General features: G+C 33.0%; 3 protein-coding genes across 3 annotated transcripts; all 3 read left to right on the top strand.

The window, feature by feature from the left end:
* The first annotated feature begins 2677 nt into the window (after positions 1–2677).
* On the top strand, positions 2678–3499 carry LOC149494325 (uncharacterized). Its single transcript, XM_089725465.1, has one exon. The coding sequence runs from the start codon at positions 2678–2680 to the stop codon at positions 3497–3499; it is 822 nt and encodes a 273-aa protein (XP_089581591.1).
* Positions 3500–3562: 63 nt separating this feature from the next.
* Positions 3563–5483, top strand: LOC149494326 (uncharacterized). The gene is made up of 4 exons (XM_089725466.1): positions 3563–3955; positions 4009–4154; positions 4569–4856; positions 5144–5483. The coding sequence occupies exons 1-4, from the start codon at positions 3563–3565 to the stop codon at positions 5481–5483; spliced, it is 1167 nt and encodes a 388-aa protein (XP_089581592.1).
* Positions 5484–12273: 6790 nt separating this feature from the next.
* Positions 12274–19664, top strand: LOC105631083 (arginosuccinate synthase family). The gene is made up of 10 exons (XM_012213082.3): positions 12274–12523; positions 12610–12671; positions 12755–12836; positions 13780–13921; positions 14993–15041; positions 15161–15343; positions 15763–15837; positions 15930–16115; positions 18779–18867; positions 18964–19664. The coding sequence occupies exons 1-10, from the start codon at positions 12457–12459 to the stop codon at positions 19514–19516; spliced, it is 1488 nt and encodes a 495-aa protein (XP_012068472.1). The 5' UTR covers positions 12274–12456; the 3' UTR covers positions 19517–19664.
* The last annotated feature ends 2177 nt before the right edge of the window (positions 19665–21841 follow it).

A 21841-nucleotide genomic window follows, 5' to 3' on the forward strand; every position in this document is an offset into this window, starting at 1 on the left:
AGGTAACACAATATGATTTTTAATTGACGTTATTATAATTATTCTTAATTGAAATAGGACAAAACTTCCACAATATAACAATACAGTATTTATATATAAAACTATTAAAGCAGATAAACATTAAAAATAAAAATGTACTAAATAGATAAGTAAAATAATATATTACTTAAGGAAATTTTCTGAAAAAATAGGATCAGCTAGACTTGGCTTATTATATTTTGAATTTATATATTTTAGATCTTATTGATAGATAGATGTTACAATAATTAGAGTATTGTTTATAATTTTAGTATTTCCTCTATTTTTTTTAGTATTTGCTAAAGTAAAAGTATATATATAATTAATTTTATGATTGTTTTTTTTTTTTTGAGAAAAAAATTTTTCAACATATTATATAGTTTCTTAAGATAACATGTTATATCATTATTATATATATATAGTGAGTTTTATTTTTTATTTTATATCAAACAATAAATATTATATTATGTAATAAATAATAATAAATTATATTTATTCTTTATAGAATAACTCAATTGTAGAAAACAATTATAATCAATCAAATTAAAGATTCATTACAAATAATAATTAAACATGTTATATGCTTATCATATTTAATATGTACTTTATATAGCATAATATAAATAATCAAAATTATATTAGTTTTATTTTTTCAATCAAATGAAATTAAAATCTTTAAAGATATTATATTCTTACTATATTTAATATATATCTTATTTAATACATAATATAATTATTTAGTTTATTCAATAGAATTCATATTATCCCTCAGAATTCAGTCAAGTACATTAACAAGGACCTCGACTTTTAAAATTACAGAAGAAGATAGAAGAATAAGAAGAATGGAGTTTAACATTATTCATTAGGAGAAGATGTAGGGCTCTCTATCAAACCCCAAGCGGAGTGGTGTGTTTGTTGCTAGAATTTTTGGTGGCTCGATTTTTCGACTGGTGTGCATGGTTGTAGCAGCGGTGGTGACACAGGGGGAGATGTAGTGCTGTCAGTTTTCATCAAGTAGGCTACAATAGGGTTGAATTCATGGAGTCCAACTGGCGGCCTATTTTTTTGACTTTATTCTGCAAATTTTGCAGTGGGAATGTAATAGTAAGGAAGAAAATTTCATATTTGAATAAAGTGAGTTTGACTTTTTCACCTAAATTACTTTACCTACTAACGGATCCAAAGAAACAAAAATAGAGAAGCTTATTGTCAAGTCAACATCTCCATTTCTCTTTTTGACAAACTTTACCCCTTTTTGCAAAAGGTCTCTCTTTATCATTATTATGTCTTGCGTCTTTTTCGCATGTGAGCTGTCTTATGTCTTTTTCGCATGAGTAGCTTTTTATTTGATCAGAGTTGTCTTGCGTCTCTTGCATGAGCAGTCTTTTATTTCAAATTATGGCTAGTTCTTCTGTGGCTCCGAATGAGGTTCCAAACCTTATAACATTAACGATTGAGGATGATGAGGATGCTATCATTGATGCCCCAGCAATACAGGAGAAATCAGTTGATTATTCTCTGTGTTTGGTGGGCCGTCTTTTGTCCGATCGAAGAGTGAATTTGGGTGCTATGAAGTCCACCTTGGCTAGAATTTCGCAACCAGGTAGAGGAATCCATTTTGAGGAGATTGATCCAAAGGTATTTTTGATTCATTTCTTCCATAATATGGATTTTAATAGAGTTTGGAATGGGTCGCCTTGGACTTTCAACAACCAACTTTTTATGATTGAAAAGATCAAACATGGACAACATCCCCGAACTATCGAATTACTTTTCATGGAGGTCTGGGTTCAAATCAAAGGAGTTCCAATGGGTATGATGATTGAGCAATTTGGGAAGCAAATAGGTGATTTCATTGGGAAATTTATTTCGTTTGACACTGGTAAATCAGACAGGGAGAGGAGGGAGTATATGAGAATCCGAGTTGCTATTGACATTCAAAAACTGATCAAAAGGTGGAAGAAGATGAGGAGGGTAGACGGACGTATCTTCACTGTGACTTTTTCCTATGAAAGACTTCCCACGTTTTGTTTCATATGCGGTCATTTAGGTCATAGTGACAATATCTGTGAAGTGTTGTTTCAAGTCGACGGCAAAGTGGAGAGGGGCTGAGGTCCTTGGCTCAAGGCGAATGTCCGGCAAGGAGGTTCTGCAGCTGATGATCGGCGCTGGTTTCATGACAAATATGGTGGAGTAATTGATTTGGTGGTTCAGAATTTAAATGAAGATGAAATGATGCTTGTGGCAGAAGGCAAAAAAAGGGCTAGGGTTGACCATGTGATTATTTTGCATGATTCTGCAGCAACAAATATGGAGGTTTTGGATGACTCTCTTGATGAAAATGTTCTTGGAGTTCATTCAGATGCTATCCTTGTTCTGATGGGACCTGAAAACTAGGCCTACCGAACACCATGAATATTCTTTGTTGGAACTGTCGAGGACTTGGCAACCGTCGGGCAGTAAATGCACTTAATGAACTTATTCGATGTCATAAGCCAACTATTATTTTTTTATCTGAAACTTTAGTTGCTTTAAATAAAATAGAATAGCTCCGTTGTAGACTTCATTATGATTGTTGTTTCGCTGTGGATGCCATGGGACACAGTGGTGGTTTAGCCATTTTATGGAATCCTCCTGTTATTCTCTAAATTTTATTAATATGAAAATTGCTGCAACTGAAGGTTTTATTTGGCGCCTCACTGGCTTTTATGGAATGCCGGAAAGATACCGTAGACAAGCTTCATGGAATGTTCTTCGCTCCTTAGCTCGGTTGGAAAATCTCCCCTGGCTAATTTGTAGAGATTTTAATGACCTAATGTACGCTAAAGAAAAGAAAGGGCGTCTTTCTCATCCTCCATATTTATTACAGGGTTTCTCGGACACTGTGGTTGACTGTGGTCTGGTTGATTTGGGAATGTCGGGGTACCCTTTTACTTGGGCTCACGGTCCTGGTCAACATCGGGTGGAGGAAAGATTGGACAAAGCTTTGGGAAATGTCTTTTGGCAGAATCACTTTCCTAATTATCAGGTTCAGAATTTAGTCTCAAGTAAGTCCGATCACTCTCCTCTTTTAATTCTTACTTCTCCAAGAATCGAAAATCGAAGGTATCAACGTTTTCGATTTGAGAATATTTTTCAAGAGGAATCTGATACGGATGTTGTAGTTAGAGAGAGTTGGACTAGTTATGATGGTGTTGATATAATGAGGAAGATAAAGGTTTGTGGCAACCGTTTACAGAGCTGGGGTAAGAGACTCAAGCTTCGGTTTAGACAGGATGCAAAGCAGTTGACTGTGCAGCTTGAGAGCCTTCAGCTCAGTGGGAATATTGAACAGTTTGAAACTATGCAGTGTAAGCCTGATGATGTTCTGCACCGTGAAGAGGTCTTCTGGTCTCAACGAGTGAAATCCCTTTGGTTGAAATCTAGGGATATGAACTCTAGGTACTTCCATGCAACTGCTAAAAAATGGAAGAAATCTTAGCAGATTTTTCAGTTGAAGGATGCTACTGGCGAGTGGATAAATGTCAGCAATTTGTTGACAGGTATGGTCAGGGATTATTTTGTTAATCTTTTCAAGGCAGGAGATGTCGACTTAAGTCCTGTTGTGGATTTATTTTCTCCTTTGGTTTCGAATAATGATAATACTATGCTAGTTGGAGATATTTCAGTGGATGAGGTTAAATTGGCAGTGAAACAAATGCATGCGGATAAAAGCCCAGGGATGGATGGACTAAATCCTAGATTCTATCAGAGGTTTTGGGATATTGTAGGTCATGATGTTGTTCAAGGTTGTCGAGACTGGTTCAATGCAGGTGTTTTTCCGGATAATCTAAATGATACCTTAATTGTGTTGATTCCGAAAGTAGAGGAACCAGAGGCAGTGAAGGACCTCCGACCTATTTCACTTTGTAATGTAGTTTACAAAGTCTTTGCTAAGGTACTGGCGAACAGGCTAAGACCATTCTACCTCGTCTTATTTCATTATCTCAGTCAGCTTTTGTCCTGGGCCGATTGCTTTCAGATAATGTGTTAGTTGCTTTCGAGTTAATCCACTCTATGCAAACAAAAATGAAAGGTCGACAAGGAGCTTGCGCACAGAAAGTAGATATTTCTAAAGCCTTTGACAGAGTTAATTGGTGCTATCTACAGGCTGTTATGCATTGATTGGGTTTTAGCCAACGCTGGGTTGACTTGATCATGTTGTGTGTTTCCTATATTAAATACTGGGTTGGAGTGAATGGTGATGAGGTTGGCCCAATTATCCCAAAAAGGGGGTTGAGACAAGGATGTCCATTATCTCCCTATTTATTTATACTCTATGCTGAAGGCCTGTCAAAGCTGTTTAGTAGGTCTAAAAATGAAGGTCATATCAAAGGTTGTAGAGTATCGAGAACTGCTCCTCGGTTATCTCACTTGTTGTTTGCAGATGATAGCTTGTTCTTTTTTGAGGCATCACAGATTCAAGCTCTGGAGATTAAACATATTCTAATTACTTAAGAAGCAGCCTTGGGTCAAGCAGTTAATTGGCAAAAATCAGGTATTTTTTTCAGCTCTAATACTTCTGAAGTGGATAAGGATGCTGTTAAAGGGGTTTTTGATATGATTGCTCCTTTGAACCATGGAAGATATCTCGGCCTGCCCTCATTAGTTGGTCGGGACAAGAGGCGTATTTTTTCTTTCTTGAAGGATCGTGTGAGGAAGTTAGTTAGTGGTTGGAACCCGAAACTTTTATCCAAAGCGGGTAAAGAGGTGCTAATAAAGGCTGTGGCACAAGCTATTCCTTCATTCTGTATGAGTGCTTTCCTTATACCGATATCTATTTTAGAGGAGTTACAGAGGTTAATAAATTCTTATTGGTGGGGAGGGAAGATGAGATGCTTGAGTTGGGAAAGGCTGTGTGTAGCGAGGGAAGAAGGAGGTTTGAGTTTTAAACATCTGCGAAGCTTCAATCTAGCCATGCTAGGAAAGCACTGCTGGAGACTTTTACACAATACAAATTCTCTCTTTTATAGTTCTTTCAAATCTAAATATTTCCCAAGTGGGGATTTCCTTGGTGCAGGCGCTGGTAGAAATCCAAGTTTTGTATGGAGAGGAATTTGTGCAGCAAAGGATGCTATTTGTTCAGGTTTTCGGTGGCGAATTGGCGTGGCCAATCAGTTAATGTCTGGACTGAACCGTGGCTACTGAGGGATAATCAGTTTCGGGTTAACTTGCCTATCCTTCCTGGTTTTGAGCATATAAGGGTTTCAGATCTTATTTTGGCACAAGGGTATCGTGCTTGGAATTTGCCACTGATAAATGGTCTTTTCAACCCTTCAATTACTGAAGCTATTACCTCTATTCCTTTAGCCACAACCGTTCAGGACAACATCCTTATATGGCATTGGACAGACTCGGGGATATATTCCGTGAAATCTGGATACAGAATAATAGCATCTCATTATGTGGAAACTGAAGAAGCTTAGCAGTCGGGTTTTTGGAAAACTCTTTGGTCACTAAAAGTTCCAACGAAAGTGAGGCATTTCCTCTAGAGGTGTTGTAGAGACATTCTGCCAGTTAAAGCAACTCTGGAAAGAAGGGGATTGGAGCTTGATATAGGATGTGATTACTGTGGTGCTGCTGAAACATTAGTCCATGCTCTTGTTGAGTGTCCAAGAGCAAGTTTTTGTTGGCAGTTTTTTGGTGTTCAGCTCAATATTGGAATTTTTCCAAATTTCTTACAGATGTTGGAACATTTCCACAAGGTGTGGGACATTGAATTCTTTGAGAGTTTTATTATGGGACTTTGGAGTGTTTGGTTTAGCCGTAATGAGTTGAAATGGAACCAAGTAGAAGAAGGACCTTATCATGTGATTACTTGAGCTAGAAGCATGCTAGCCTCTTGGAAGAAAGCCCAGCTAAAGTTGTCCGATTCAGTTATAAATGTTTTTGTGGGTAATCAATGGCTCCCGCCACCTGCTGGCACCTTTAAAATAAATTTTGATGCAGCTCTCCTCCCCTCTATTGGCCATGGAGCTTTTGGTGTCGTAATTTCAAACTGTCATGGCGGATTTGTATTAGCAGCAGCGTCATCATTGCAGGGTTGTTCTTCTCTAGCATTAGCAGAAGCTCAAGCGCTAAGAAATGTTTTGTCCTGGTTGCTGTCGGACTACTCTAGTTTGCAGTTTCAAGTTGAGACTGATTGCCTGCAAGTTTACTATGCTATGAGGAGTTCTGTCCAAGACTTGTCTGAGTTTGGAGTTGTCATCTCTGAATGTAAGTTACTCTTAGTCCAATTGCCTAATGTCACTTTGGCTTGGATTAGAAGACAAGCTAATGATATAGCTCATGTTTTGGCTAAATCAGTTCCTAGTGGGGCTTGTTTTCGAACTTGGGATATTGTTCCCGCTTGTATTGCTCGTTTCTTCTCTTAATAATATATGAGCAATATTTCAATGTCAAAAAAAAAAAAAATAGAATTCATATTTAAATAGAAAATTAATATAATCAATCAAAATTAAATTATCTCTATTTTTTCAACCAATAAAATTAAAATCTTCAAAGATATTATATTCTTGCCCAATTTAATATATACCTTATTAATATATAATATAATTTTTTTTATTTTATACAATAAAATTTAGATTTAAATAAGAAATTAATATGATCAATTAAAAATAAAGTATCTTTATTTTTTCAAAGGGATAATTATACCAATAGTGTCTAAACTTTTAATTTTACCAATTTCGTGTCTGAAAAGAAGATTTCCTGATCGAGTGTCTAACAGTTCAAAAAATTCACACTCAAGTACATTTTGCATACGTGGCATGTCGAAGTGAAGCTTGTGGCAGAAGTGGATCCCACTTTCATCCTATACCTCAGTATACCATTTGAAGTAAAAGACTATTTTAACCTTATTAAATAATACAAGCAATAATTATTATTCTTTTCATTGCAATGGTGTTACACTAAGGGTTTTGGAGAGAGAATAGATCATGTTGATAGAGCGTGAAATATCCAAATGCGGTAACCTCATTTTGAAGAAAACTTTGAAATTAAAAATCGAAAACAAAGATTCATTCATCAACATTGATAAGGATTTCGCTCATTTTTGAAGAAAATTTTGAAATTTCAAACTAGTCACAAACGAAAATTAATCCATGAAACTTGAGGAATGTCGATTTTGAAGAAATAGACAATGAAGAAAAGTTATGGTAATGTGTTTTAGTGTGATTTACTCTTTTTTTTTTTTTTTTTTTGGTTTTTGAGCTTGGAATGTCGACTTTATTTAAGTTTTTTTCTTTTTTTATCTTTACCCTTTCTGCAGTAATGAAAACTTTATATCTTGAAGTGTGATATGGAGGGACTTTTATAATTGAGGGTAGGTAGGCACTGTATGTGGATGGGGATAAGATGGCAAGTAGCTATAGACATTGACAAGTTTTCATTGACTGGCTTTTTGACAGTATGCAAGTTGTTATGGGTTTAGAAAAATAGAGAAAGTGCACTTTAGAGGATCCAAAGAACCTTTAGCACATTCTTTGAGGCTTTTTTATAAGGATTCCAGTAATTGCATGTTGGAAATTCTTAAAGAAGTGAGAACTATAGAGATTTATGTGGAGCACAAAATAATCAGAGACAAAATTGCAATTTCTCAAGGTGATGAATCTATTTTTGACCTTACACTTGAGGAGTGCATTAGTTGTCCAACAGTAGCTTAACATAATTCTTGATGGCATAGATGGTTGTACAAATGAATCAAATCATGAGGAAGTTGGTGTCAGCATAAAGGACATAAATGGTGAGGTGTTAAGGCAAGAGGAAGACTCATATTTTGGGGTTGGGATTGAAGTGAATATTGAGCTGCCTATTGAAGAAACTATAGGAATTGAGCAAACAGTTGAAGAAAATACAGAGATTCAAAATGAAGGTAGAGTAGAGGTTGAAGATGAGGAAGGATATGATGAAGAAGAGGAAGATGATGATCTTATTGAATGTGAATGGATGTCATGTGATGATGATGAGCTACAAGAGGCAAAGGAAGCTGTAAAACAGTTTAAGAATAAGAAAAAGAGGGGTTTGATGGAGAAAGTGCAGAGCTTTGAAAAAGTGAACCAAGAAGATGCAGATCAAAGATAAATTGCAAGATGAACAACCAAATAATGGTAATACCACTGGTTTATTAGAGTTCAGATGCCAATTGGAGCTTAAATGAACCAGATGATAGTGAAGAGGAGGCTGTCAAAAGGAAAGGAAAGTACCCATGTTTTAATCAATATGATAATAGTGTTAGGTATGCATTAGGAATGATATTTAGCTTTATTAATCAATTAAAAGAAGCAGTCACACAAAAAGTTATTGAAGATAAAAGGGAGGTGAAACTTGTTAGAAATATAAGAAAACAATTAAGAGCAAAGTGTATGAACAATTGACAATAACCCATCACATATTTTCATTTACGAACTAAAATTATTTCCTTTTCATTTAAACTTAAAGCAATCATAAAGAATCAATAATCAACAGAGAGAGATGAGAACATGAACACCAGTAATGTAGTCATTTCATAAAGTCACTTGTTAAGCAAGTCCACCAATTGTCTGAGGCATTTTAGTGAACACATGGTGTGAAAAAGAACATAGATATTAGTGTTTATAAGCTTAGATAAGATATTCCCAACATTCTACTGAAGTACAATTCTATAAATATCCTAAGCCCCTAATACCTCCACCAAAATGTCCTAAGTTCTATTTGTGACTACAACCAGCGAACCATGCAATTACCAATTTCTCTAAGGCCTTAATTACCATTTCAAAATGATAATTATGATCAACACAACTACTCACATCTGTAGAGTCATCTCTCTTTTTGACTTCTTTATAAATCCTCTTTCAGATTGTTTACCTTCTTTATAACCCACAAATGATAGTCTTCACTATCCTTTCCAAAAAAGTTGACAAATTGGGTGAATACGTAAAAGATATTCTTCCTTTTCCATCACTTCGACATGTATAAAAAAATATTGTGACATTTTTTTTGTCTTACAGCGTTCTAAAACTGATCATTTTTTATATATTGAAATGGACGATTCCAACGTTTAGAGTCAAAAAGAATAGTTACAAAAGGTTTTCAAACCAGAAAAGATCTTTATTTTTTTATCTATCAATATTTCTAACTTTAAATTTTCTTGATTGGGATCTAGATAAAAAGTTTCATATAGTGATCTATTTTTATAGCATGTCTCTTTAAAGTGAAAATGGAATTCATCCTTTGTTTTTTCTTTTCCATTCACTTAGATCTCTTCTGTTTCGTCGATTTTGTTCGAATCCTCCTTTTCTTCCCAAAAAATGGGAAGAAGAAGGATCTTCTTCAGTGGATCCCTCTTGTTCTCGTTTAGTCCCCTTAATTTCGGAAGTTGTTTCTATTTCTACATCTATTTCTTCCTCCCTTTCTTCCGCTTCTGAGGTTTCTTTCAATTTCTTAGTAAAAATGGGTGATGGTATTCTGCCTAAAGAGTAGACACAAGTAATAAATAAGAGATTACTAAAGATTCGAGCCATAGAATTTTTCAATTCTGACACAAGGAACTTTGCAAAATCATTGGATCAACCCATTCAAAAAATTCACACAATTGATTTCGATCGCCCTGAATTGAAGAAAAAATAGCAAGAATTTATTGATTCAAAGTTAATAAATTAGAACGCCCAAAATCAAAACTTGCATTTAGAATAAAACACCTAATTTAGTTTATTACTCATCGTGTGTTTTGCACATGAAACAAATCTCTCTAGATTTCATTCGGTCCATGATATGCGCACATAGCAAGGATTTCCACTGTAGCAAAATCAATGTTCCATTATTCTTAGAAAGTATTTTGTTTTACAAAAAGAGTAGAGCTTTAACATCCCTTAGATTCTACGAGAGAGAGATACATAAAGAGCTGGTTTTGCATTAGGTTAAATTAGTCTTTTACTTCAAATGTATGCTGAGTTGTAGAAATTTCTTAAAGGCTTTTTCAGATCAATTGCCAGTCAAATGTCTATGTTGATGAAAGTGGGGCCCACTTCTGCCACAGGCTCCACTCCGGCATGCTATGTACACAAAATGTACTTGATTGGGAAATTTTTGGACCGTTAAACACTTAATCGAGAAAAGTATTTCCATTGAGACGTCAAATTGGTAAAATTTAAAAAGTTCAGACACCATTGGTATAATTTTCCCTTTTTCAAACAATAGAATTAAATCTTTAAAGATATTTTTATCAATTCATAAACTTAGTAAGGGTGTTTTTGACAATCACAATGTTTTCTATTTCACTTTTAATATATTATAGATCATAGATAAATTTTATTAAATATTATATTATAATATTTAATTAGTAATTTTTATTTAGATAAGAAATAACATATCTACCTTAAAAATAAAAAAAAAATACATTATTCACCATATAAAAAATAAGTATATGGTAATTTTATATTTTAACAATAAAACTGCTAATTTTATCAAATACCAACATTCATTGCCTAACCACTATTAGTAGGGGTGGCTACAGTTCTAGAATCACTAGTTTCGATTCCAAAACCAACGGTTCTAATTCCAAAAAAATGTGGAACTAGAATTAAAACTGATGGTTCCAGTTACAGTTTGCAACTAAATGGTTATAGTTCCGATTACGGTTTCAAAATTGACCGTTCTAGTTGATTTTTCGATCGATTTTTCAAAAAATCGTATAATTATAAAATAAAAAATTAGGAAACATTTTTTGTTAAAAATTTAAAATTTAAAAAATTATGAAGTAATTTTTAAAAAAACTTTAAGAAAAAAAGAAAAAAGGCTTGAACTTTTTTTTTAAAAAAAAACAGGTTGGACAATAATTAGAGATTAGACTTTGGAGAAATTATTTAACAGTAATTTGGATAATTATAAATGGGAGAGTTAAGAGAGACTGGAGAGTAGAGAGTAGCGGAGGGAAATAATTTTGTATGAAGATAAATGAAAATAATGAGTATTTATCAATTAAAAAAAATCAACTTTCCACAAATACCCTTAAAACTAGCCTTTATAAAACTGTTAAGATGGAATTTAGAGATTTCACAAAAAATTTTGAAAAAGTAAAAAAAATTATGCTAGAACTGCCGGTTTGAACCGGTAGAATTGCCGGTTCTAATTGGTTGAAAAACTGTTGGCTTCGTTTGGTTCTTGGAACCAACGATTTATGGTTCCTCAAAACTTGAAACCAGAACTAAACTGCAAAACCCCTAATTTCAACCGGTTACAACTCACAGTTCCGATTCTAAAAACAGAAAAATAGCCATGCCTAGCTATTAGTTACTAACTAACAGTTATCAATAACTAATTAAATAAAACAAATGGCTCTTAACATTATGATTGGGAGAGAGAGAAAAGAAAATAAGCAAATATTATATTATATTTTTTTTATTTTTCACCTTATGTTTGAATTTGAAGAAATATATGGGAGGAAAAAAAGTTATTTTTATAAATTTATAAATTTACACTTTTTACCATTAAATAATATATTAACTTCAAAAGAAATAGTAATAATTATATTATTCTTTTAAAAGATGCAAATGTATTTTTTTTAATCTTCAATTATATTTATCTGCGTCATAATAATTTGATTTTAATTTTTTAAAAGTATTTTAAGTGCTGAATAAATTCATCCTCACTAGATTTTCTTTTTTTTTTTTCCTATTAATATTATATTCTCATAATGAATCTAAAATCCGAGTCTTTGACGATACAGTTAATCTTAAGTCAGCACGAGTTAGTGGTGGCCACGATTCTGGAATCGCCGGTTTTGATTCCGGAACCCCCGGTTCCGGTTTAAAAAAATTTGAAATTGAAAACGAACCAAAATTTGGAACCGGTTTCAGACGGAACTAGAACCGTCGATTCCGACTGGAACTAGAACCGCCGGTTCGTGGTTTCAAAACTGTGGAACTGGAATCGAATTGGTTTGAACCGATTCTGATTCTGATTCAGATCGATTCTGATTCTCACCGGTTTCAGTTCCGGTTCACACCGGTTTGGAACCGACGGTTCTATTTCTGAAAACCGGATTTTGGCCGCCCCTACCACGAGTAAGCAAAAACGAAGGGCAATTTTGTAATTTAAGCAAACAATGCAACTTTCCTTCTGTTCGCTACTACTTTCTCTAAGATTTGAAGGGATTATGAGACGGTGGGCCCGGAAGTAAAATAACTTTCCTTCCTTTCCTATTTTTCAAACAGAGGAAGTGCTTTTCTCTAATTATTTTCTGTATCCATTTTCTTTCATCAGATATTTTCCACCCTTCCAAACACAGTAACAAAGAGACAGTCAGCAGTCTACTAAACGCCTAATAAAACCCTAACATAATTTGTCTTTTTGTGTTATATATTATTTAGTATACTATCTGAGACAAGGGGAGTCCAAAACTAACAGTAGAGAGAAGAAACAGACATGGCTCAGTTGAAGGCATTATCACCATATTCTTCACTCAATCTCACATTCCATGGCCCTAAAAGAGGTGCTGTTGTTGGATTTTTCTAATATTTCATTCTTTCTCAATGTTTTCAATCTCGATTTGTTTTTATTTCTATTTCCATTTTCCAGATGTGTTGCAACACAATTTCAAAGTGTCCTCTAATGCAAAACCAACCATTTCATTGCTAAGGGTAAGCAACTTTTTGCTTATTTTTTTGGATTATTTAATTTGTTGTTATTTTGTTTTATTTTATTTTTTGGTTTTCCATTGCAGTTAGGTGCAAAGAGGAGTGATCTTCAAGGTGATGAACTTGTTGTTAATGCTCGGGATATTATTAGAACTAGTCGCAGTAAAGGTGAGTTTTATTGCTCAATCTCTTTTTTCCTCCTAATTTTTTTATTTTTTATTTTTATTTTTGTTGTTTATCATCTTATTTTGGAGAATGTATTTGTTTTAACTCTTCTCCCAGAAAAAGAGAACGAGAACCCAATTGTTGGTTTGTGAATAAAATTTAGTTTAAGCACAATAATATTGGGAGAACACATGTTTAGGTGCATTGGATGTGAACAGGCTTGATCTTAGACTTTTTAAAAATTTTTTGTATGGAGAAAAACAAAATTTCCCCCCAAGAAAGTGTGTGAAGAAGTATGCTTTATTAGATCTATATACGAATTTTTATCTTTACAATTATCTAGTGTAACCAAAGGTCTAAAACAAAAGGAGAAATGAACAATGTAACAAACCGAGGCTAAGAAGAAGTTGTTTTTCTATTTTAAATAACTCGATTCCATGATAGTTTTAGATACACTCTTAATGGTTGTTGTATGGTTGATTTATTTGAGTCTATAAATAGATTGTTGATAATTTTATTTTGAAGAGCTTTTCAATTTAGATTGATGATTCACTTTGATACTATTCTTCTCCTTTTGTCTGTTCTTGATTTTCTTTGGAGTGCTATTGCTTTCTACCGGAGGACATTGCTCATTTTTTCTTTTTCATTATAACAATAAGTTTGCCACATTCTTTTTCATTACGCTTTGAAACATGTTTTTCTATTCATACTATTTCTGGTTTCTCTCTTTTTCCCTTCCCCTGGGACTGCTTGATAGTAGTTACACGGTTTTCTTCTTCATTCACTGCTAATAATTTTCAAAAGTCAAAGAATGCATATGAGAATATGAATGAGATGACAATGTCTATGTGGTGTTAATTGCATAGAATTCTGTTTATATACCAAAGCAACGAGGATGCTGGTGTTCAATAGTTTTATTCACAATTGATTTGATCTTTATTTATAGCCATTCAAGCAGTTTTATCAAGTGATACAGAAGTGGAAACGCATGAAGCTACAAAGAGGAAAGGACTTCGAGGCCATTTAAATAAGGTTGTTTTAGCCTATAGTGGTGGCTTAGACACATCAGTTATTGTCCCTTGGTTAAGGTATGTTCCTTGTGCTTAAGTTTAGAAACTAGTTTTGTGAAAAGCACTAGGGCATTAGTACTATTTTTAATGACTCTTGAGGAGTTGTTTTGTATCTATTAGTCAAAATGAAAGCTTTATGTTTGCATGTTAATTTATTTCCATCCATAATATACTGAGTGAATTTGTTCAAGCTTACACATGGTTTTTGATACCAGTGACAAGTTCAGAACAGGAAAAAAATTGTGCATTGTGTGATAAGATAGCTAGAAATCTGGGTATATTTTGTTATCTATTTTACTTTTGTTGAAGAGCTGTAAGTTCTTTTTCAACTTGTTACTTGCTTCCAATCTACTAGCTTCTAGCAAAATCACTTTGCTTCATCTTATAACTTCTGTTTTACTTGGTAATAATAAACTGTGCAAAAAACTACACGATAAATGCAAAAATAATATTCTTATTATATTCATAACACTCTGTGATCTTCAACCAATCCTGCAGTTGAGTGCAGTTTTTAGGACTAATTGATCGATTTTTTCTCCAATTATGAACTAAAATTAACCTAGTTAAATCTTGCTGATAAATTCAGAACAAGAAAAGGAAATTTTAGTTTTTGTTTTTGCTACTACAGGTAACTTCTTGAAATTAATATAATCCATCTTCTTAGTCTTTGTTATGAAGTATAATGCATATACTTCTTTCCAAGCTTTTTCATAACTGTTGCAGGGAGAATGCAAAAATAATATTGTTCTTGAAATGCAAAAATAATAAACTGTGCAAAGAACTACATGATAAATGCAAAAATAATATTCCTATTATATTTATAACACTCTGTGATCTTCAACAAATTCTGCAGTTGAGTGCAGTTTTTAGGACTAATTGATCTAGATTTTTTTTTTTTTTTTTCCAATTATGAACTAAAAATAACCTAGTTAAATCTTGCTGATAAATCCAGAACAAGAAAAGGAAATTTTTGTTTTTGTTTTTGCTTCTATAAGTAACTTCTTGAAATTAATGTATTCCATCTTCTTAGTCTTTGTTATGATGTATAGTTCATATACTTTCTTTTCAACTTTTTCATAACTTTTGCAGGGAGAATTATGGTTGTGAGGTTGTTTGCTTCACTGCTGATGTTGGTCAGGTATGGTATCCTAGTGGCACAAAACATACTTTATTTTTTTTTTTTTTTAGACGTTTCTGATTTTCCCCTGTTGAATCCTCTTTACATGTGTATTTCATAAGAGGTTTAAAAAATTATAGGGATTAAAGGAATTGGAGGGATTGGAAGAAAAGGCCAAGGCAAGTGGAGCTTGTCAACTGGTGGTGAAGGATTTGCAAGAAGAATTTGTGAAGGATTACATTTTCCCTTGCTTGCGAGCTGGTGCGATCTATGAAAGGAAATACTTGTTGGGGACCTCGATGGCACGCCCTGTTATTGCAAAGGTTGTAATGGAAATTTTTATCTTTGTGATTTTAAATTATGCCAAATTCTAACATAAATATCTTTAACATATTATGAATAAAAATACAATATGCAATTCTTATAAAACTCTATTTACTTCCTTTATACTCAAAGAAGCGTTTATGGCCCCTCTCTAGATCCTTCTTTTAGTTATGAAATAAAAAGAGATAGATCTTCAATTGGTGGAGGTTGGCTCTACTTTAAAACTTTTGCTATCTTTTTTACATTATTATTATTATTATTATTATTATTATTATTTGGTTCCTTCCTTTATTCATGAAATAAGGTCTCTCTACTTTTTAAATACTTGCTATCTTTAAATTTTGTTTGTTTGCTTGCAATATAATCTTGGTAAGTTCATGTCAATGTCCTGATAATTGCATTTACAATTGTGTGACAGGCCATGGTGGATGTCGCCAAAGAAGTTGGAGCAGATGCTGTTGCTCATGGATGTACAGGAAAAGGAAATGATCAGGCATGCTGTACAATTGAATCTTAAATTAATTATTTGGATTGCCTTTTGTGCTCCTTTTGACACAATCTCTTGTGGCTTATTTGTCTAAGCAGGTTCGCTTTGAACTCACATTCTTTGCACTAAATCCTGAATTGAATGTTGTGGCCCCTTGGCGCGAATGGGATATCAAGGGGAGAGAAGATGCGATTGAATATGCCAAGAAACATAATGTGCCCGTCCCTGTGACTAAGAAATCCATATACAGCAGAGATAGGAACTTATGGCACCTGAGCCATGAGGTTAGCTTCTAAACTTTACAAAGCTGAGTTATGAATTCATCCCACAGAGATTGGTGAAAGCACATAATGGATTGATTTTAATATAATTATAAATGGGAAAATTTTATTTTTACCTGAAAATTATCTGCTCAAATTTATTCATTCTCTGAAGTAATACACTTGAATGTAAATTTCTGATGCTATTTTGTGCTGATGACGTGTCATTGGCCACAGGGTATGATTAACCAGAAATTGACATGTTAAGCACTTAGCGTAGTTGTTAAAGGCACAAGCTGTAGTGGGCACAGCTCCTCGCATCTTACAATTAATACCTCTCCTTGCATCTTACAATTATTACTTTTTGTTCTCTGGTCTGCTTGTGCCTTTAATAATTGTGGCACATAGGTCCAGGTTCTGTGTTTTGAATGGGTTCAGGGGCCTTCTATACATAATGATCTGTAAGAAAAATGCTTAGAACAAATTAGAGTTTCAAAGAGCGGCCTTTATTTAGAAAGTTATTTGGGGTCATTTAGTCCAACGAACTCACGTGGTGTAACAAAAGATCACATTTCTGTGGATTGCAAAAAGTTGCAAAGTTCCTGTCTAATGGATAATAGATTCTATTGTGATTCTTACGGGCTTAAAGCTGTTTTAAAAAAGCTTTAAGTAAAAACTCTTTCCATAATCAGTTTTAAGGCCATAAAAGCACATTGCAAAAAGCTACTTATAATTGAGCAAGATTAATCCTAATTTTTGGATAGAAATCAGCTATTAGCACTAGCAATGCAAAACGGGCCTGAAAAGTGGTTGTTGGGATAGGTAAAAGAAACGATAAGCCTTCTTATATCAATCTGTCCCTCAATTTGGATTATAATCTCTTTATATGCACAAACATGTATCCTTGTGCTTCCTTCTCTTGCATTGAAATGGAATGGCTTCTCTTTAAAACCGCTCTAATCTCAGATTTGCAATAATATCTCTATCCCTCTTAATTTTGGTCTTGTTTCCAATTCCAGTTTTGCTGTTAAATGCATGTTCTCTAACTGTGCCCATATCTTGTGCCCATGCAGCAGATCCCAAAATGGGCAGGGCAAACATGACTCATTGTGCAGAACCATAGAAAATTGTATTGGTTAATTAAAAATTTGAAACCTTATAACCGTGATATACATATTCTTCACTTGAAGATTACTTGACCAAATTAACTTTAGTATATATTTGTAACTTTTGGAGTTAGGCACTCTCCATCATACCAGGCAGTAGATTCTGCAGTTAAAGTGGTTTCCTAGCTTAAACTTCCTGTCAACTTTGTGATTTTACTTGGTTCCAAAACTATGCAGATTTTTTTTTATATTTGGCATACAGTTTCTTCACTCTTAGAATATCTTGGCAAGGTTGAATCTAGATAATTTCTTAACTTTCATTAGTTTTGGGAGTCATTTAGATATATAACACTATGTTTGGAACAAATGAATCATGAATGTATTCATTTGTAAATGAATTTATCATGTTTGTTATGCTTAATTTAAAATGAAGAATTCAATTGAATTCTATGAAAGTATGTTCTGAATAAACTCTTAAATGAAAATTCATTTGTCATTATTTTCTAAAATACACTGAGACATAATAATTTAACAAAAACAAATAACAAACACCAATTATATTTATTATATACAATATCATAACTTGTTTTTTTTACTAAGATATAAATAATAAATTTCATATAAATAAATACACTCACATTCCACCCTAGTTAATTAATTAATTAATTATATAAAATATAAATATAATATATAAAATAATTAATAACATCCATCATAATAATTATCTTTAATTTGTATAAAATGTCTCTGTTCAAAAAAAAAAAAGTTGTAAAAAGTCTTTTTCATTTAACTAATTAATTTAGAAACTACAAAAATATTTGAGAAGGTTATTTTTGTTGTTAATTATATTTGGAAACAGTAGTACATAGGACAAAAACTGTAGTTTCGCACTAATAACTATGGAGTCCAAAAGAAAAAAGAAAAAAACAACAAGGGGAAAGAAAGGAAATACTTCAGTCTATAGAGGGGTAGTTTTGTCAAATAAATAAGTTAAATAAGTAAGAAAAATTGAAAATTGACTTTGTAGAAGGAGATGGTAGTTTTGTCACAAAAAATTGGAGTGCTTAGTTTTGTGGAATTCATTTGGAAATTCCACCTATTTTTGTGGAATTTGGTGTAGTTATGTTCAATTCCATAGAATTGAATTTCTAGAATTGAAATTTACATGTTTTTTCATTCCAAACACAAGAATATGGATTTCTAAATGAATTCCACAAAATTTTGTGGAATTCATTTATTCCAACCAAGGGGTAAGATACTCAAATAACTAATCTGATTTCCTTTTATTTTTTGTGGACCTTCCTGTGTTAAGTTTTTGGTTATAGAAGTAAATAGTGAAAGCTCATCTTCTGTAATCAACTAGAGAATGCCATAAGTTTGTTCTAGTTTTGAATCAGCCAAATATAACAACCTAAATGTTCTTAATGCCTTAAACCTCTCATGTAAGAAACCGACCAACATCTGTTGAAGTAGTTTGTCTTTGGTTGAGTTTTTTGGTTTGAATAGCTTAGCTAAAATCCTTCTCTAAAACTAAGTTTGTTGTTTTAGTTGAGTATAATTTTTTAAAATTTCTCTCTCAAGGGTGACATCTTAGAAGACCCAACCAATGAGCCAAAGAAAGATATGTACATGATGTCTGTTGATCCAGAAGATGCACCCAATCAACCTGAGTAAGTTGTTACATTTTTAGGTACGCTAATCTAAGTTTATCACTTTTCTAACTGCATGATGATTTGCATTTTGTTTTCATTCTGTAATTCTTTTAGATATGTAGAAATCGGGATAGAGTCGGGAATTCCTGTTTCAGTTAATGGCAAGAAGCTTTCCCCAGCTTCTCTTCTTTCTGAGCTCAATGACATTGGTGGAAGACATGGTGTTGGTCGTATTGACATGGTTGAAAACCGACTTGTTGGTATGAAAAGCCGCGGCGTTTATGAAACTCCTGGAGGAACCATTCTCTACAGTGCTGCACGCGAACTGGAGTCGTTAACTCTCGATAGAGAAACGATGCAAGTTAAAGATTCACTTGCCCTCAAGTACGCTGAGCTAGTGTATGCAGGCAGGTGGTTTGATCCGTTACGCGAGTCTATGGATGCATTCATGGAAAAAATCACAGAGAAAACAACTGGTTCTGTGACACTGAAGTTGTACAAAGGATCTGTATCGGTAACCAGTCGGACAAGTCCCTACAGCCTGTACAGGCAAGACATCTCATCCTTTGAGAGTGGGAAGATTTATGATCAAGCTGATGCAGCTGGTTTTATAAGGCTTTACGGTCTTCCAATTAAGGTCAGGGCAATGCTTGAGAAGGGGATCTAATGAATACTTTTTCCTGCCCCTAAATGCATTCAGTTAGGTATTCAGTTTGTAATGAACTTTTTTTTTTGGATTAGTCTTTCCTAAAATTTTCAACTTAAATAACCCTTTTGAGTCTATAAATCTCTCTTTTTGCTTGCTCGTTTTCTAATTTCAGTGGGAGCACTATTTATTTCTGCTGCTACTTAATGGTAAAAAATATACCATCTCTCTCTCTCTCTCTCTCTCTCTCTCTCTCTCTATATATATATATATATATATACCCTTATTTCAAAATTCAGTATGATATACCTCAAATCAAATCAAAGGAAATTAACATTAAAAGCCACCGAGTTCTTAAGTATTTGAAACTTCGACAGCACATTAATTGTTTTAGGAATTAAATACAAACTAGATGAAGGCTTGGGTTTTGAACGAGTTGCTTTATTAGTTTGTAATTTTTATTAGTTTGTAATTTATAATTTTTTATAACTCTCTCTCTCTCTCTCTCTCTCTCTCTCTCTATATATATATATATATATACCCTTATTTCAAAATTCAGTATGATATACCTCAAATCAAATCAAAGGAAATTAACATTAAAAGCCACCGAGTTCTTAAGTATTTGAAACTTCGACAGCACATTAATTGTTTTAGGAATTAAATACAAACTAGATGAAGGCTTGGGTTTTGAACGAGTTGCTTTATTAGTTTGTAATTTTTATTAGTTTGTAATTTATAATTTTTTATAATTTTTAAACGATCCGTATTTATAATATTTAAATTATGTTTAACGTGTATTATAAAATTTATTTTTTACCTTATTAAATTGTCGTGTTATATAAAAATTATGGCATGGTTAATTTGTTTAAAATAATTATAAATATCAATTAAATTGAGTTAGAGTTTATAATTCAAATAGGTTAAATATTGTTTCTGATCCTAGATCATTTTATACAAATAAAGTTCAACAATTCAAATAATTTAATGAGATAATATATGACAATATTTTTATAATTTAATTATTTGTTATTTAATGTTAAACAATTATATACTAAATGTTAATATATTATATTATATATGTATATATATATATTTTAATTTTTTTCAAATTATAAAGAAATTTTATTTTTTCATAAGCTTTTGATAACTAGATGCCCTTTGAGAAAACATATATTTTACTATGATTTCTTTATAATTAATTATTATTTAAAATTAATAAATTTAATTTTAAAATTAAAAATTATAATCATATTAAATTTCTTTTTCTTAATATAATTTCTTTTGATAACTGATTTTTTTTTTTTTTTAAAATTTAAATCTTGCTTTGCTTGAGTGATGATTTTGACTCGTAATAGTTTGCCTTAGAAGTCGACAATTTTGTTTTGGTGTTCAGAATGATTGATTATCTAGGGTCTAATAGTATAAAATATGTTGTTTTATTGTGTGTATTTGTGAAATGGGTTGCTGAGTTTTGGCACAGATTTCGTACATTAGAGAATGGTGGTTCTAGAGTACTACCATATATTCTATGCATATCAAGGAAGGGAGGGGGCAATAGGGAAAGTGAATCTGAATAGATTTTCGTATTTGGATTTGATATACTGACTGTGTCTTCGAATTGTTTAATATAGGGGAGTTTTGTTGAAGTGATGAGCGGGAACAACATGAAAATTGAGAGGGACTCAGATGTGCTTTTAATGTTTGAAATGTTCAAAGATAAGATTGATATTGAATTAAGAATAGGAAATGCAATGCAGCCAATTGCATTTTGGTTCCCAAAAGGGCATCAAGTAAGGAATGTAGGTGGGAAGGGAATGCAAATGGGAATGAAGCTGACATAAGTACTGCAGTGCCAGCTCTGCCATGTAGTCTAGTTGTTAAGGATATAAAAACATCATTTTCTCAAATTGGTGGGACAATGAATGTGAATGAGGATGAGATAGTGAATGTGAATAAGGGTTAGGCAGTGATATACATGAGGGTGAGACCATTAATACCAATGTGTATGATAATATAGCTGAGGTAAATGATATGAATTTTGCTGAGAATGTGGTTGCTGATAATGAGGTCCATGACAATGTGAATGAGGGTGATAATATGCATCAAAATTGGAGTGGTGGGACTGGTACAACTCAAAAGAAATATATATCTAGGCTGTTATATGAGATAATATCATGAGTGACGCTTGCTTTGAGGGCTATGGAGGGACTCAACCTAAAAGGGGTAGAGAAAGGAGAAGTGGCAGTGGTAGGGGAAATATTAGAGACAGAGGTAGTGGGACTTTTAGAAGCAGAGGTGTTGGACATTCAAGTGGAAATAGGGGAGGCAGAGGTGTTGGACTTTCCA

Source organism: Jatropha curcas, chromosome 8 (genome assembly GCF_041381405.1).
Source record: "Jatropha curcas cultivar XTBG-Jc1 chromosome 8, XTBG_Jcur_1.0, whole genome shotgun sequence".
NCBI classification, from domain to species: domain Eukaryota; kingdom Viridiplantae; phylum Streptophyta; class Magnoliopsida; order Malpighiales; family Euphorbiaceae; genus Jatropha; species Jatropha curcas.